Source organism: Vanessa cardui, chromosome 7 (assembly GCF_905220365.1).
Source record: "Vanessa cardui chromosome 7, ilVanCard2.1, whole genome shotgun sequence".
In the NCBI taxonomy this organism is placed as follows: domain Eukaryota; kingdom Metazoa; phylum Arthropoda; class Insecta; order Lepidoptera; family Nymphalidae; genus Vanessa; species Vanessa cardui.
This window is the reverse complement of record NC_061129.1, coordinates 6112398-6125860: the sequence shown is the minus strand read 5'-3', so window position 1 is coordinate 6125860 and position 13463 is coordinate 6112398. Positions and strand designations below refer to the sequence as shown.

Here is a 13463-nt window from a genome sequence, read left to right as displayed (position 1 = left end):
CCGCGAATTTTAGCCTCTTTGTTAAAAACGCAAATAGCAACATTATCATCGTCTATTCGAAATATTGAATACATTTATAAGGCCTATTTAAGAGACTGTATTTTCGTTTTTATTGAAGCATAAAATTAAGCAATCGTATGTCACACTTTTGCGTATGCTCAATCTTAATGAATGATACAGGAAACTCGGCGCGTGCGCAGTGAGTTGATGTGGAGATGAGATGCGTGGGTGCACCCCCGCGGGCTTATTTATTGTTCAACAATTGGCTATTTAATGTTCAGATAAGATGCGACTTGCTCTAAATAATATAAATAGGTCGGATGTCGTAATTAATCAATCTTAGACGGCATTTTTGTGTTACGTGAAGAAAGGCGTGAAATGTGCTGTGAGATTATTGGTTGCTCGCGAATGGTAGAAGAATTTTCAATGTGTGTTTGGTTATATTAATTGTAAGATTGTGTGAGTGCTGCGTTTGGCGTGGGACGGAGCAGTGCATTTTTTGCGGGCATAAGATGAACGGCAGGTCATTGAACTTCATCGTCTCGAGGACACCGAATTCGCCAACGAAGCGCATCTTCCTTAAATTACAATTAATTAAACATTGGCCAAAATATAAATTGTTGCTAATTACTTCTTTTATTATATTAAATTAATAGAAGACAGTCGTGATAGCTTCCATTTATCAAGTTGTGAATCATTAATGGAATAACATTAATTATGATACGAATTAAAATGCAAAATACGTTTTTCGTATATTTGGTTACTTTTAATATTAATTAATACCGTTCTCTTAGATAAAGCGAATTACACGATACTTAACTAAAATGATTGCTAAATTATTTATCGCTGATTCGTTTTATTCACCTATACTGTAATATATTATTAAACATTGGAACTAAATCAACAATGAATGCAACATAAAATTAAATACTAAATACTCATTTTTTTCCGTTACTTATATGTGAAATAATTTATTCCCCGAATAAAAATGACTTATGTATACAATAAAACCTGCATTTTGATAATATGATTTGCTTAAAAAGGTTACTAAACTCATTTTTTGTGCGACACAAAGCCACGTGGCACGTAAAATGTAATCTTATAGAATGTATTGCGCTATTAAAATGTTTAAAAAATAAACGTTTCGAGACGAGACGGCCGCAAGAAGTGTATAAATGAGCCTTTAGAGTTTAGATGTCACGCTCGAAGGCGCGCGACGCAAAAACGAGCTCACGTCGTCATCGCATCGTGACTGCGGTGCGGCCTGCACTGTCTTGTTGCATACTCGACTACACGGCTAACAAATCATTCCCAATTTGTCTGAAATTCAGTGTGCAAATATAAAAGAATATTGCGGTCTGCTTGACTTTTACGTTGCGGATTCGAGATTGGAACCTCTAGTCAATACGGTTTACCTTATGTAATGCCCTCCCCGATTCTGTCCGATTTCATAATGTCTTCGTTTTCTATTCTGTCTGTGCTGTCTCTCCCATATTCTTATGTGCTGACTGCACTTTACTTTGATGTTGGAATGTAACAGCTATTGTCAGTTAGCATTTATCTCACATTAAAAAATGATTTTTCTAGATACAATCCTATGACTTATATTTTGTATGATAAATTTTGTGTTTCTCAATGAGTCATTCGATAACTCATGCTTGTACTGCATAGTGTAAATCATTATATTTAAAGTATGAATTTCTGTATTATGGTACTACCAATCTCATGGAATTGTTCCCATTCGTATCCAGCGCGATATTGTGGACGGTCTGCGTGTCCTCGGGCAGGTCACGCGCAGTACGCAAACTTGTTCCAGCGCACTTTCACCGTGCTTCGCCAGCGCCAATCTTGCGCACTCGCTTACACATCTGAATAATGTCCTATTCTCGCATGCACCCTTTTATTCGTTTTGTTATAATCCCTACGATTACTTGTTTAAATGTATTAGGTTATCTGTAATAACTTTCAAATATGCATTTCTCATTTTTGACTGTATTTTAATTAGAAAAAATTCTAATTAGTTACAAAATTTAGTTTTATTACATATGCAATGGTGTCTCAGTTGTTAATTGTTTATTTTTTAAAGTTACTAAGATAATAATAAGTCATCAAATAAAACACATTGACCGGCTAAAACTCTACACAATCAACGGGGCGGGCGGAAGTGTGGCAGTGGCGAAAAGCTCGCAACTGCATGAGGAGAAAGGAAGCGGCGCGCCGCGCGGCGTGATAAGGCAGCCGGCTGGCGTCGCGCGTCGGGGCATGGGAGGGGGCGCGGGAGCGGCGCAGCCGAGGGGTCCGGTGCGGGGTGAGGGGTGCGCGCGCAGCGACGCCCCGCGCCGCGCCACTCGCCTCCCGTCAGTCGCCTGCCGACTCCGCTTGTGCTTGTGTGACTCGCGCCGCTCTGTGCACCGCACTCGTGCTCCGATCACGACGCGTGCCGCCCTACCGTGGCCGCGAACGCGACCTCTACGCTACCGGCGAATCGTTTTTCCTAACTTACGTGCGACTTGCTATGATTTGACTTTTGGACATTTACGCTCCCTTACCCGGCTTGTTTACCCCTCATCATGTAAGTGTTACCGCTCATTATATTAGAAACGTTCGTAATTCTTAAATTCGTAACTCGCGTTAAAGTGAGCATCGTGAAAGTTTGTGAATAAAACTAGTGTTTCTATGGTATCCTACACTATTATCGTGCTCTTGTATAGCTAGTGTTCTTATATTTTGTGACATCGGAATTCTATTGATGGCGATTTCCGAAATTCGACGGAAAATTAGCAATAATAGCGATCAGTGCTCGAGTGGTATGCGTTAGTTCAACGGTCGCTCAGAAGTTGTCTGCGTCCCCGCATGAGAGCTTTCGCATTGGGTAACTGGACCCACTCAGTGCATTGACGAACGCGCTGCTAGCGCTTTTGCACGAGCTCCCAAAGTTTAAAAGCTTCTCTCGTATTACTTACTTCTATAAGCAACTAATACAAAGTAAAGTACGGCATATCCCACCGAATGAATTGCCCTCCACACACGAACATGAATTACGTCATTCGGAAACAATATTTTCGTAGTTTTATTGTAGTTGCTAAGAAATGTGTCCGACAATGGTATGTATGTTTGTTGAATTTAGTAAAACTATCAAATAACCCCTTCTAAAAAGTCACGTACGAATCTTTATAAAAATATAATGTTAAAAATATAAAATAAAAGACCAAAGAAAAGGTTTTAAGAAAAATATTATGTAAAAGAAAGAATAATTTTATGGTCATTATTCGAATTCACTTATTTAATATGTTTTTCTATAAAAGTCATAATATTGTATAATCTTCGAAAAATGTTAAATATATGAAAACCTCCACAAATCTTACTAATGTAAAGATAACGATTATCGAATGTGATAATTTAGAGATAAATCTCCACCGTATTCAGAGATATGTATCTTTTATAAAGTTTGTGGTGAACAGATTTTAGCGATATTTTTGACAATCACAATTCGATTTTTATTCCATTTGCATAATAACGAACAAATGATATTTTAATACACGACCTTTTACATTTTCGAAGATATAAGTAAAAGTAAATTTAATGCAAGTCCTGTAAAAATATATGTAAAAATTATAAATGTGAGAAAAACTTTTGTAATATTCAGCATTGCCATATCAAACAATAAAACATTCAGTAATTTCGAAAATGGAAAGGATTAACAAATGAAATGACACAGATTGTGCATGTGTTAATTTTCAAAATTGTCGGTATATTGGATCAGCTAAACTCCACAATGGTCTGTTTGCACCGTTTCATCTACGAGGGTAACAGCTGGCTCCGCTACCTGCTCACAACAATGAAACCTCTGTCAATAGAGCTCGCTCTACTACAATATTTTTGTTTTATTTTATTATTTTAAATTCTAAAACCGCAAAAAAGCACGAGAGGCTATGAAACTCTTTTATATTCAAGCTTTTACAAAATAGTTCCTCAAATAAAACACTATTCGATGTTACAAAAATGTTTAGCCCGCATGAAATAAAAGTGTCATCGCTGACGTAGTTTCCTTATAATACTTCAAATTAGTAAGTAATTGTTTTGTAAAAATATTCTAAAATTCAAGTGGACACTTATAGTTGTTATCCTAAAGATTTTTTATCTTATCTCTGTAGAAAATAAACGGACGTGAGACACGAATCCAACCTGCAGATTACTCGACTAAATTAATCACTGATAAGAAACTGTTACGCTAAAGATAACTTGCCCGTGTTCTAAAATGTCATTAAAAATAAAGACAAAGTATAAAATTCGCAAGCAAAATTTACTTATTTCGTTCGAATAAATATCTAAAACGATATCCGCGAGACATTACAAGAAATACACGTATACGCATATTTGTAAATAAAGTGACTTGAGATAAACTTTGTACATATTTCTCTTGTGGATGTATTTTTTGTATCGTTTGGGCGCTATCAGTTTAATGTAATGCTACACGAGGGCTCCCAACTTCTCAAGCAGTCGTCGCACCATGTTCGATAAGGCGTGCACATTAACGACCGTGCTGCAGCGATAGCGCCGGAATCGTGTAATTTGCGCCTCGTAAATTTTAAACCGTCGCAAATTTTTCGCCTCTCTTGCTAATTACTAGTCTGCTAGCGTCCCCTGAGGCTGCTTAATGTGCTTCGTACATGTCCCGAATGCGAGAGCAGTACTGGTTGCAATCTGCTCCGCACAGGTAACAATGGCCTTTGTTTTGACTGCCGGAACTGACCTACGTGCTCGACTAAAATTTGGTTTGCTTTGCACAGTATTTGCATCAATTTGTTCGGTCTATGTAAGTCATATTTTAATCAGCTCTTCTCACTTTTAGAAGAGACAATTATTATGAAGAGAATATGAAATAAAGTAAATACTCATAATCTCAGCGTCCCCAATTTTCAAGCTTCATTTTATAAAAATTGCTTACGACTTGGTGAAATTATTATTTTAAAGAGGTCTTTAAGCTTATGAGTCAGCAAACACGCGTGGCCAACGAATGTAGAGCCGTGCGCAGAATAACCAATGACGACAAACTTCGTCGACGACATCTTATGAATCTAGACTTAATTCTCCTCCCCAATGTTTGTATTGCACCAAATTATATTCAGTACTGATCTAAGTTATACAAATACTAATTCAGCAATTTCTAAAACAAAAATGTGACTGCATTATTTTTTATTACGGCAGCTAAACTTAAATGAGTCCACAAATCATACACAAAAACGTGTTTATTTGTCCAAGGAGTATTGCACACGTTGCACTGTTCTCCGCGAAAGACTATTTGCAGAGTATTGTAATCGTGAACTGACAATTCTGACTTTTCTGAAAAAGACTTTATTCATCATAATTTCGTTTTGTCATTCAAAACATAGTTTTTTGAAATATTTATTTTTCTATAGTATTTTCATAAATTAGAATGAAATGTTTAATAAAATCAATATAATCGTTGATTCCTTGTGCACGTAGCAAAGAGGTCAATTGGCAGTCAACACATCTAATAAAAAATAGATGGACTACTTTACACTGAACGTAAACATTAACAAAAGACGTAAAAGGTAAAACGGAAGAATAATATACAACACAATGTGTAAAAGAAATGATATAAGGAATGTTTGATTGACAAATTTGATCGCATAGCTTAAATTTTGAACTTCTTAAAAAACAAAAAAAAATTAAGTCCGCGTAAACAAACAAAACTTGTGAAACTAGATGTAGATGCGCATTGCAACGTTTTTACAGTGGACAAGTCTTATTTGAGTTTGAACTGGTAATAGGTTGTAATAGTGAAAATAAAATGATTTATTGTAATAATGACTATTTGGAGCGTGTCACGTCTGAAATGAAGCGTGTCGAAGGCGAGCGTATTGATAGTTTTTGCGTGGCCGGCGCGGGCGTCTGCGGCCGGCGCGGGCGCGGCGGAGCGCGACACCACAGCCCAAGGTCATCTCCCGCTCTTGCCTACTTCGTTTTCCGCTTTGTTATTTGATGGCCTCGTCACCGAAACACTTTTTTATCTCCTGGACTATTTGTTGTCCCATTTAATTTCTGGTCTCTGCCGTTACTAAGTACGAGCTTGAACAGCGACAACAAAGAGGACCAACGTTAACCAATTTACTTTTTGTGCGCGGAAAATAAACTATTTTATAATCGATTGTGTTACGGTTTACGACGTAAATGAGATTTTAAATTTAATACTTCCTAGTATCTTCTGATGCAAGTCATGTAAACGTTTTAATATCAACTTGATTCTTTTTTGTACAAAAATAAAAAGTTGCGTGCTCCAATGATATATTGTATTTTTATTATTAAAGATGCCGGAATAAGAGGAATGCTATGACGTCAAAATGTAATGTCACTTATTTCAGTAGGTACAATGTCTACTATATTTAACACTTCTTAACAAATAATTTGTTATTCAGTTTTTCTTTATTTTGCTGACTTTAACTGACAATTCAAATCGTTGGCATTTTCTGTGCTGTCCCAAACTATATATTATTCTTTTCCTGGCAACTTAAGTCTTATTAAAGAACTTACCACCAAATCGTGTTGAACACTAAAGTGCAAATTATCGTATGACGCTTCGAAATTACAAAAATCAATAAAAATTTAATTTTTTTCCGTTAACACATTCTAAACAATAAACAAAATAATGAAAATGCATTTTTATGAATCGGATAACCCAATCGACAATTCCGACTAAATGATTTTTCTATTAAAAACAGTACAAACACGTAATGAAAATGGTTATATTACATACTAAAGTAGGAAAACCTTAGTTTTTAATTCGAAAAGAGAGACTAAAATGTGTTAAGCTCTAACATAAAAACGTAATATTAGTCAGTAGATAAATTGAATAAGTGGGACAGTCATAATCAACGTCGATACAAATGTCACGTTATAAAGTTCAATCGTGTGTGGGCAACGGCAGCGAGGGAAAGGTGCGGTTGAATGTGGTAATATACTAGGCAGTCATTTACCAGCATAGTTATATGTTTTGTAATAGCCTTAAGAAAAATTCTAACAATTACTTTTAGATATCGGTGTTGCTAAACAACTTGATAAGTCTTTGCTCGCTCTTTGTATTCCGATTGTCTTGATAGCTCAGCGGTGAGAGCGCCCACTGATACGGTGGGAGACCCAGGTTCGATTCCCGGTCAAGACCGAGGATGCGAAGCAGCGATATGACGTATCAATTTAATGTTATTGCATTTAACCGCATTATCCGAAACCCTAAGATCATAGTGAAAATTTTCTGTATTGCAATTTGATCGAATCGACGATCACAAAGGCCCAGCCCAACTGTTTTTCTCCCCCCTTCGCACCACCCTCGCACCCGACCGCTTTCACGAGATTCTTATTTAGATTCGCTTCCGTCTGATTGCTCTTGGTAATCTTTTCACTGGGTTATTGAATGTCTTCCCCGTGCGTGTCGAGCATCTAAGAAACCCAGCCAGCGGCGCCCTACCCGTGAAAGGAATCAGACGATATCCTTTGACGCCACCATTCTCAGTTGCTTGTTTAATGCTCGAAATAAAACGATGTCCATTTGCTTTGAGTTTTACTTATATGTGTGCTCGATACGAATACATTTCCGATCCGATTCGTTTCTTTCTTCACAAATGCCAGCGCAATGCGCTCATAATACAAGATGCTGAATAAGAGATGCAAACTTACAAAGCTTAATACTACACGGGACGCCCGCCTTTAATTTAATGTTTATTTATTTACCGGGATTAAATCTTACTGATTCACGCTAACTAGCTATTTACATTATAATAAACGATATAACTTATTGAAGATATTGACTTTCTATGTAATTATATCTTCATAGAACCATTATAATTGCTGTTGACTTAATTTATGTTTTAGAATTTTTCCTTAACAAATTAAATGATACTAAAAATTGAAAATTATGTTTTTATTATAAATATGTAACAAGATGACATTTTGAGACTTGTCTGTCATAAGTGCGCGTATAAATATCTAAATTTACATATATTTGATATGACATCACTGTAATGCAAACACGACTGGCATTTTAATTGAGTTGTTCAATAAGAAGGCGTGCTCGCCGTCATAATAACGCTACTACCTATATCCAACGTAAAATTTGAAGATTGTGCACGGCGAAGAGCGCGACGATGCGTTGCCGCACACTGAGCTATTTTCAACTGGGTTATGCTTTAAATAGCGCATTACGATAGGATTTGGTTTCACGAGTTTTTCCCTGTAACCGGCCCCAGACGGCCACGTTCCTCTCCACGGCGCCCACACAGAGAATGTTTCCACCTCTAACACTCATTGGTGTGTTCGCTCGCCTCGTGCGTTTCATAATTTTTCTCGCAATAGCCCCCAGCTCCGATTTTAAGTATCCAGAAAATGTTTTATGTGACTATTAATTTTTGGCTGCAAGTAATGATGTCGCCAGTATTTACGTCCGCGTCTGGCTTGCGTTATTATTGGTACGACACCTGTTTAAATCGCGCACATCGTGTTCCCGTAAATACGCCTCATCCACCACTGTCCATCATATAAAACAATCAGCGTTTTCATAATCATCATATATTTCTATTAATAACTATCGCCACAATAGAAAAATTAAAACGTATTCAACAAATTTACTATTTTTATTATACCGGACAATCACTCTAGACAACAATCAGTGCTATTTAGTATTTAATATATGGGTAATTGATGATTGTAGAGATTATTAACACTTAGGTGTTAAAATTATTATACCTTAACATTGTCTTAATCGTCTTCACGAAATCTAACAATGTCTTAAAATTGTATATGATATACTGTTTAGTTATGTTTAATAAAATAAACGTCACGAATTGCTTATTTTGTTATTGTAAATAGAAATGGTATCAGTGTTTATCGAAATAGTTTCAAAAGAAAGGTTTCAATCATTTCCCCTTTTTGAAATGATGTTATTCGAGGTATTATCTTCATAAACAACATCTGGTAACAGAAAACAAAAAACAAAAATTGAGTAAGTTTATTTTTTTAAATTTAAATGACATTATTGCCAACTAACACTATCTGATAGAGCTAGATGTCGTGATGATGGCCTCGAATAATTCCTATGTGACGAGCAAGGATATTGACATGTATAGCGCAGGCCTGGGAACGGCCGCCGCGCATGCTTTCTAACCCGGTAGCCGCTTGTGCTTGGCTCCGGGGCTGACCGCCCGGAGAATAACCATTGTGTTTTGTTGTTCGCAGAGTTGAGCCCCGCACCGCACCGGCTTGTTCGCTGACCGCCGAGCCGCTAATCTCGCTTTTTTCGCGCCCTACCGTCGCCTGCCCAGACCCACACCGGCCGCCGCCGTCATGCTCGCACATCAAGCACCGCTCGCCCTCTACTAAAATCAACCGTCAACATCGATACGAACGCGTGTGATAATAATAATTTAATACTTGCCTAAATAAGCTTGCAACGTCGGTGTCTTTAATTCTAACATAATTCTAAGATTAATATTTAGTAATTAATATTCGTTGAACCTCGGAATATCGTCGTGGTGTTCCGTGTTCCTTCGCGTGTGCAGTAGTGTTTGTAGTGAAGGGTGCGCCAGCGCCGAAGTGACACAGAATCGACTCGGCGAGCGAAAGTGAGAAGTGCATGCTCGGAGCGCGCGGGCGCGCTCGCTCCCCTCTGCATATGCGCCGCACTCGCTCTAAGTAATTGTGCGCGCTACTCCTACTCCCCCCAACACAGTGGCAACGATGGCAACCATGGTGAACATGAATAGCCTCCTGAACGGAAAAGACTCACGTTGGCTGCAACTCGAAGTGTGCCGCGAGTTCCAACGTAATAAGTGCTCGCGACCCGACACCGAGTGCAAGTTCGCACATCCCCCGGCAACCGTCGAAGTACAGAATGGAAGGGTCACCGCCTGCTACGATAGTATCAAGGTAAGTTTATTTTTTACAGAATCCACTGTTTCCGACAAACAAAGATACGGAAGACTCACAATGTAACTTCGCAACGATGCCATTTTTCATACAATTTTATTGACGTAATAGTTTCCCTATTATATTAATTTGCATGTTGAAAAGATTCGCTATCTTACGTATTAAATATTGCGATTGCATATAATTTTCTATTAATTTTTCCTCGGATCGTTTCACATTACAATCTAATAATTAAGATTATTTAATGGAAAATGGCTTTGATTGCAACAATAACCATTCTGAAAAAAGAAAAGAGTTAGGTATTATGTCATACTTTATGTTTTAATACATCATTTACCATGACAAAGGTTTAAGTCATTAACAAAAAATTATATCAAACGTTCATACCAAAGCGTATATATATAGTTTAATTACGAAAAATACAATAATTGGAAGAGCCAACAATAATATCCGGAAAACATAATCATAGTGTAATATTTTTAAAATAGCTTAGTAAAAGCTTTAAGATATAATCTGTAAAAATAATATATCTAACAAGATCAAATTGCAATTGTAATAGTTTTATATTTAAAACCAACTTACTTTTTACGTTTTTTAATAATATAATTTACCCTTTATTTTTAAGTACATTACAATATTAATATTATTAAAATAATATATTTTTCTTTGTAAATGTATTCTACCTATTCTATGTATATACGGATGACCATTCGACGCGGAATTGTCTATCGACGGTCCTATTGCCATCTTTTATCTTTTTTAATTTCGTTAGTTCCCCCTTCTTTCATTTTTTTATAAATGTCCAACGAGGCGGGCGGTTACTAGTATCATATATATTTTCTTACAACAATATTACATATTCCAAACGAAGCTTTAAAAGATTTGAAATAATCTTAAACAGTTAAATTTATATAAGAAGTGTACTAAAAAGTAGTGTAATGACCATCGCGACATATGCCGTATAAATGTTAAGCGTGTGCACGATTGACAAAGGCAAAGAAATCAGTAGTTTGCACAAATACAACAACATAATCTCTAGAAACCAATGTCCTTAAAACGTTACACTGATTTTCTGCTTGAATTAGACAAAGCTTGAGACAACATTTTCACCGCCGCCATTTCGAGCACCGACCTCAAAACCAAGGCTAGCCTGAAGTGACGTCACCCGCCCCACCGAAGCCGTCTACCATTGTATGGGAATTGGCATCGTGCTAACATAATGAACAGAACGATGACTCGACGGCGCCTTAGCGTATTGTAGTCATTCCAGTCGATATGTTCCGAAGTTATGTAATTATTCCGTATCGAGAGTATTTTGCTATTTATAACATTATCATTCTCCTTAATGTCTGCGTCGACGTCCCGCAAAGCAAAATGTTACCAGCAAAAACGGCCCTTATTACTATCACATTATTTATCAGAGTTGTGTATGACGTTTTTTATGGAGTTTTTTAAAAATATTTTAAACCGCACAACAGTTTATCGTCCAGTTTGTAGGGGCATAACGTGATACGGTGTTATCAGTTCAGTTGAATGACGTGATAATGTGTATGTATTTTGGCGAATGTGTCGCGATAAAAATATTCCGGTATGGTTTATTACATTAGATAAGCCGAGTAATGTATTAAACGATTAAATCAATGATATTTATTATATATATAATTGCAATACCTGGCAATATGATATAAACGTAGTATTAAATTATAATGAAATATACAAATTAATCATTCTTTATTTGGATAATTTCAAATGTCATTTGTTATGTTTATGAATTTAGCGTGTTCCTTTGAAGGTCTGCTGGGTAATGCGATCAAAAGAAACGAGGATCGGCAGTAGGAGCGTATCCGTTCACTCGGCAAAGATTTCCACGGCTGTCGTCTCGATTGTCCGCGCTTTATTTCAATAACTCGTTTGCTGCGTGAACCTTTAAAGTCGCTGTCATAGCCCCGTTCTCATCTCCTCCGCATTTTCCGTGGGCGATAGAAGCCATGAGGTTATAATCTAAATGCTAAATAACTTTCGTCGCATTTTGATTCCGCCTTTCACTCAAGATTTATCTACAATTTATTTACATAACAACAGATTATTCACATTGTAATGATTTTAGTATTATATACATATATCACAATAGAATTCCTTACCCGAAAGTTACTCGAACTTTCAAATTATCCTCGTGGATAATTATGTTCATGAATTATTAATGTAATTTATTTCGCTGGTTAACATATCAAATTACGCTTAAAATTCAGATGACTACCGATACACAAATAGTCCCACATGGCTTGACCTATTGAACTCGTAACGATAGGTACCGCTGCGTCAATTAACAAAAAATAAAATACATATATTTAATTCAAGCCTTTGTGCCTACTCAGATTTGGTTAGCGATAAATATTAACATTTGTAATAGACATTACATTTTATGAAATTTACCGCTAACGAAACCATATTTGGCTATAATTTAATTATTACTCATGCTACGCTCGTGTATCGACCCAGAATTCTAGGAAATAAACCCGATACATTTGCGATTAAGTCCGCCATCTTAGTGTAAATTGTCACATGTTCGAAGCGCAATCGAGAGCTGATCAAACAAGCCCGCCCTCGCCCGCATCCCGCCGCACCGCGAAAACGTCTCCCGTGATTAAGCCTTCAATTACGCGATATGACGAGGGGGTCATATTTGATTAGGCTACGTGTTGTGTTGATTAAAACGAGCTTATTGACTTATTCACTTAATCTAACCCACTCGCGCCAAAGTCAGCGTATCGAACCGGATTTCGGAATATCGCTTCGCATCTGAAAACGTCGTGACTCGTGTCGTCACCTGACATTAAAATGGCCATGAATCATTGACCATGTGTGAGATGATTATGGGCAGACGAGTGCGGTCGTGAGGATGGTCCAACCGCCTACCTGTATCTGCGCAGATTACGACATGTGACTAACAAATTAAACATGAGTTTGTGTTACCGCTACGAACATATAGTCGTATATTGACATGTAATCATATTGTTTAGTACGTATGTGTATACTGTCTGCTCTTGTGCATACAAAACAGATAGCGACAATAAAGCATCCAGATATTTGGGTTCCCGCGAGGGACATTAAAAACCGCTGTACGCAGACAATGCCACGGGCACATTGCACGTATAACATAAACGTAAATTTTGAATAATTATACTTCTTTTTTCCTCTCGTGCTATGGCTGTTCCGGTTCAACTTCATGCCGAATAATAAGGAAAAAAATTAATCAATACGTTTTTTTAAAATTAAACAGTTAAATAAACTATCTATTTGGTAACAAACTGTGTCAATACTCGTTTTATTTTTCATCGATTAAATAAAATGTCGCGTAATCTAAAGTTAAATTAAATTACATAATTGACAAAAGCGTTGATCATCGATTGTGTCACGAATTGGATACGGCGCCGGCTACTTGCTAAGTAAACTAGATACTGACATCATCGCGGTTGTTCATTTTGCTTACCTCTTTCCTCATCAACTCGATCTTGTCTAGAAAC

The 13463-nt window shown here is 37.0% G+C and overlaps 1 protein-coding gene across 8 annotated transcripts in view; it reads left to right on the top strand.

The window, feature by feature from the left end:
* The window catches only part of LOC124530820 (muscleblind-like protein 3), a 104024-nt gene that overhangs the window by 41573 nt on the left and 48988 nt on the right, over nucleotides 1-13463 (top strand). For 7 of the 8 annotated variants that reach the window (XR_006966483.1, XM_047105141.1, XM_047105140.1 and 4 more), the window contains exons 1-2: nucleotides 2343-2572; nucleotides 9250-9939. Coding sequence is in view for 7 of the 8 variants with exons in the window: in XM_047105141.1 (XP_046961097.1) it covers nucleotides 9751-9939 (189 nt within the window). In the remaining variant the exon portion in view is untranslated. Of the gene's footprint in view, nucleotides 1-2342; nucleotides 2573-9249; nucleotides 9940-13463 lie in introns of those variants that run through there. The other variant, XM_047105137.1, reaches the window with a different exon arrangement.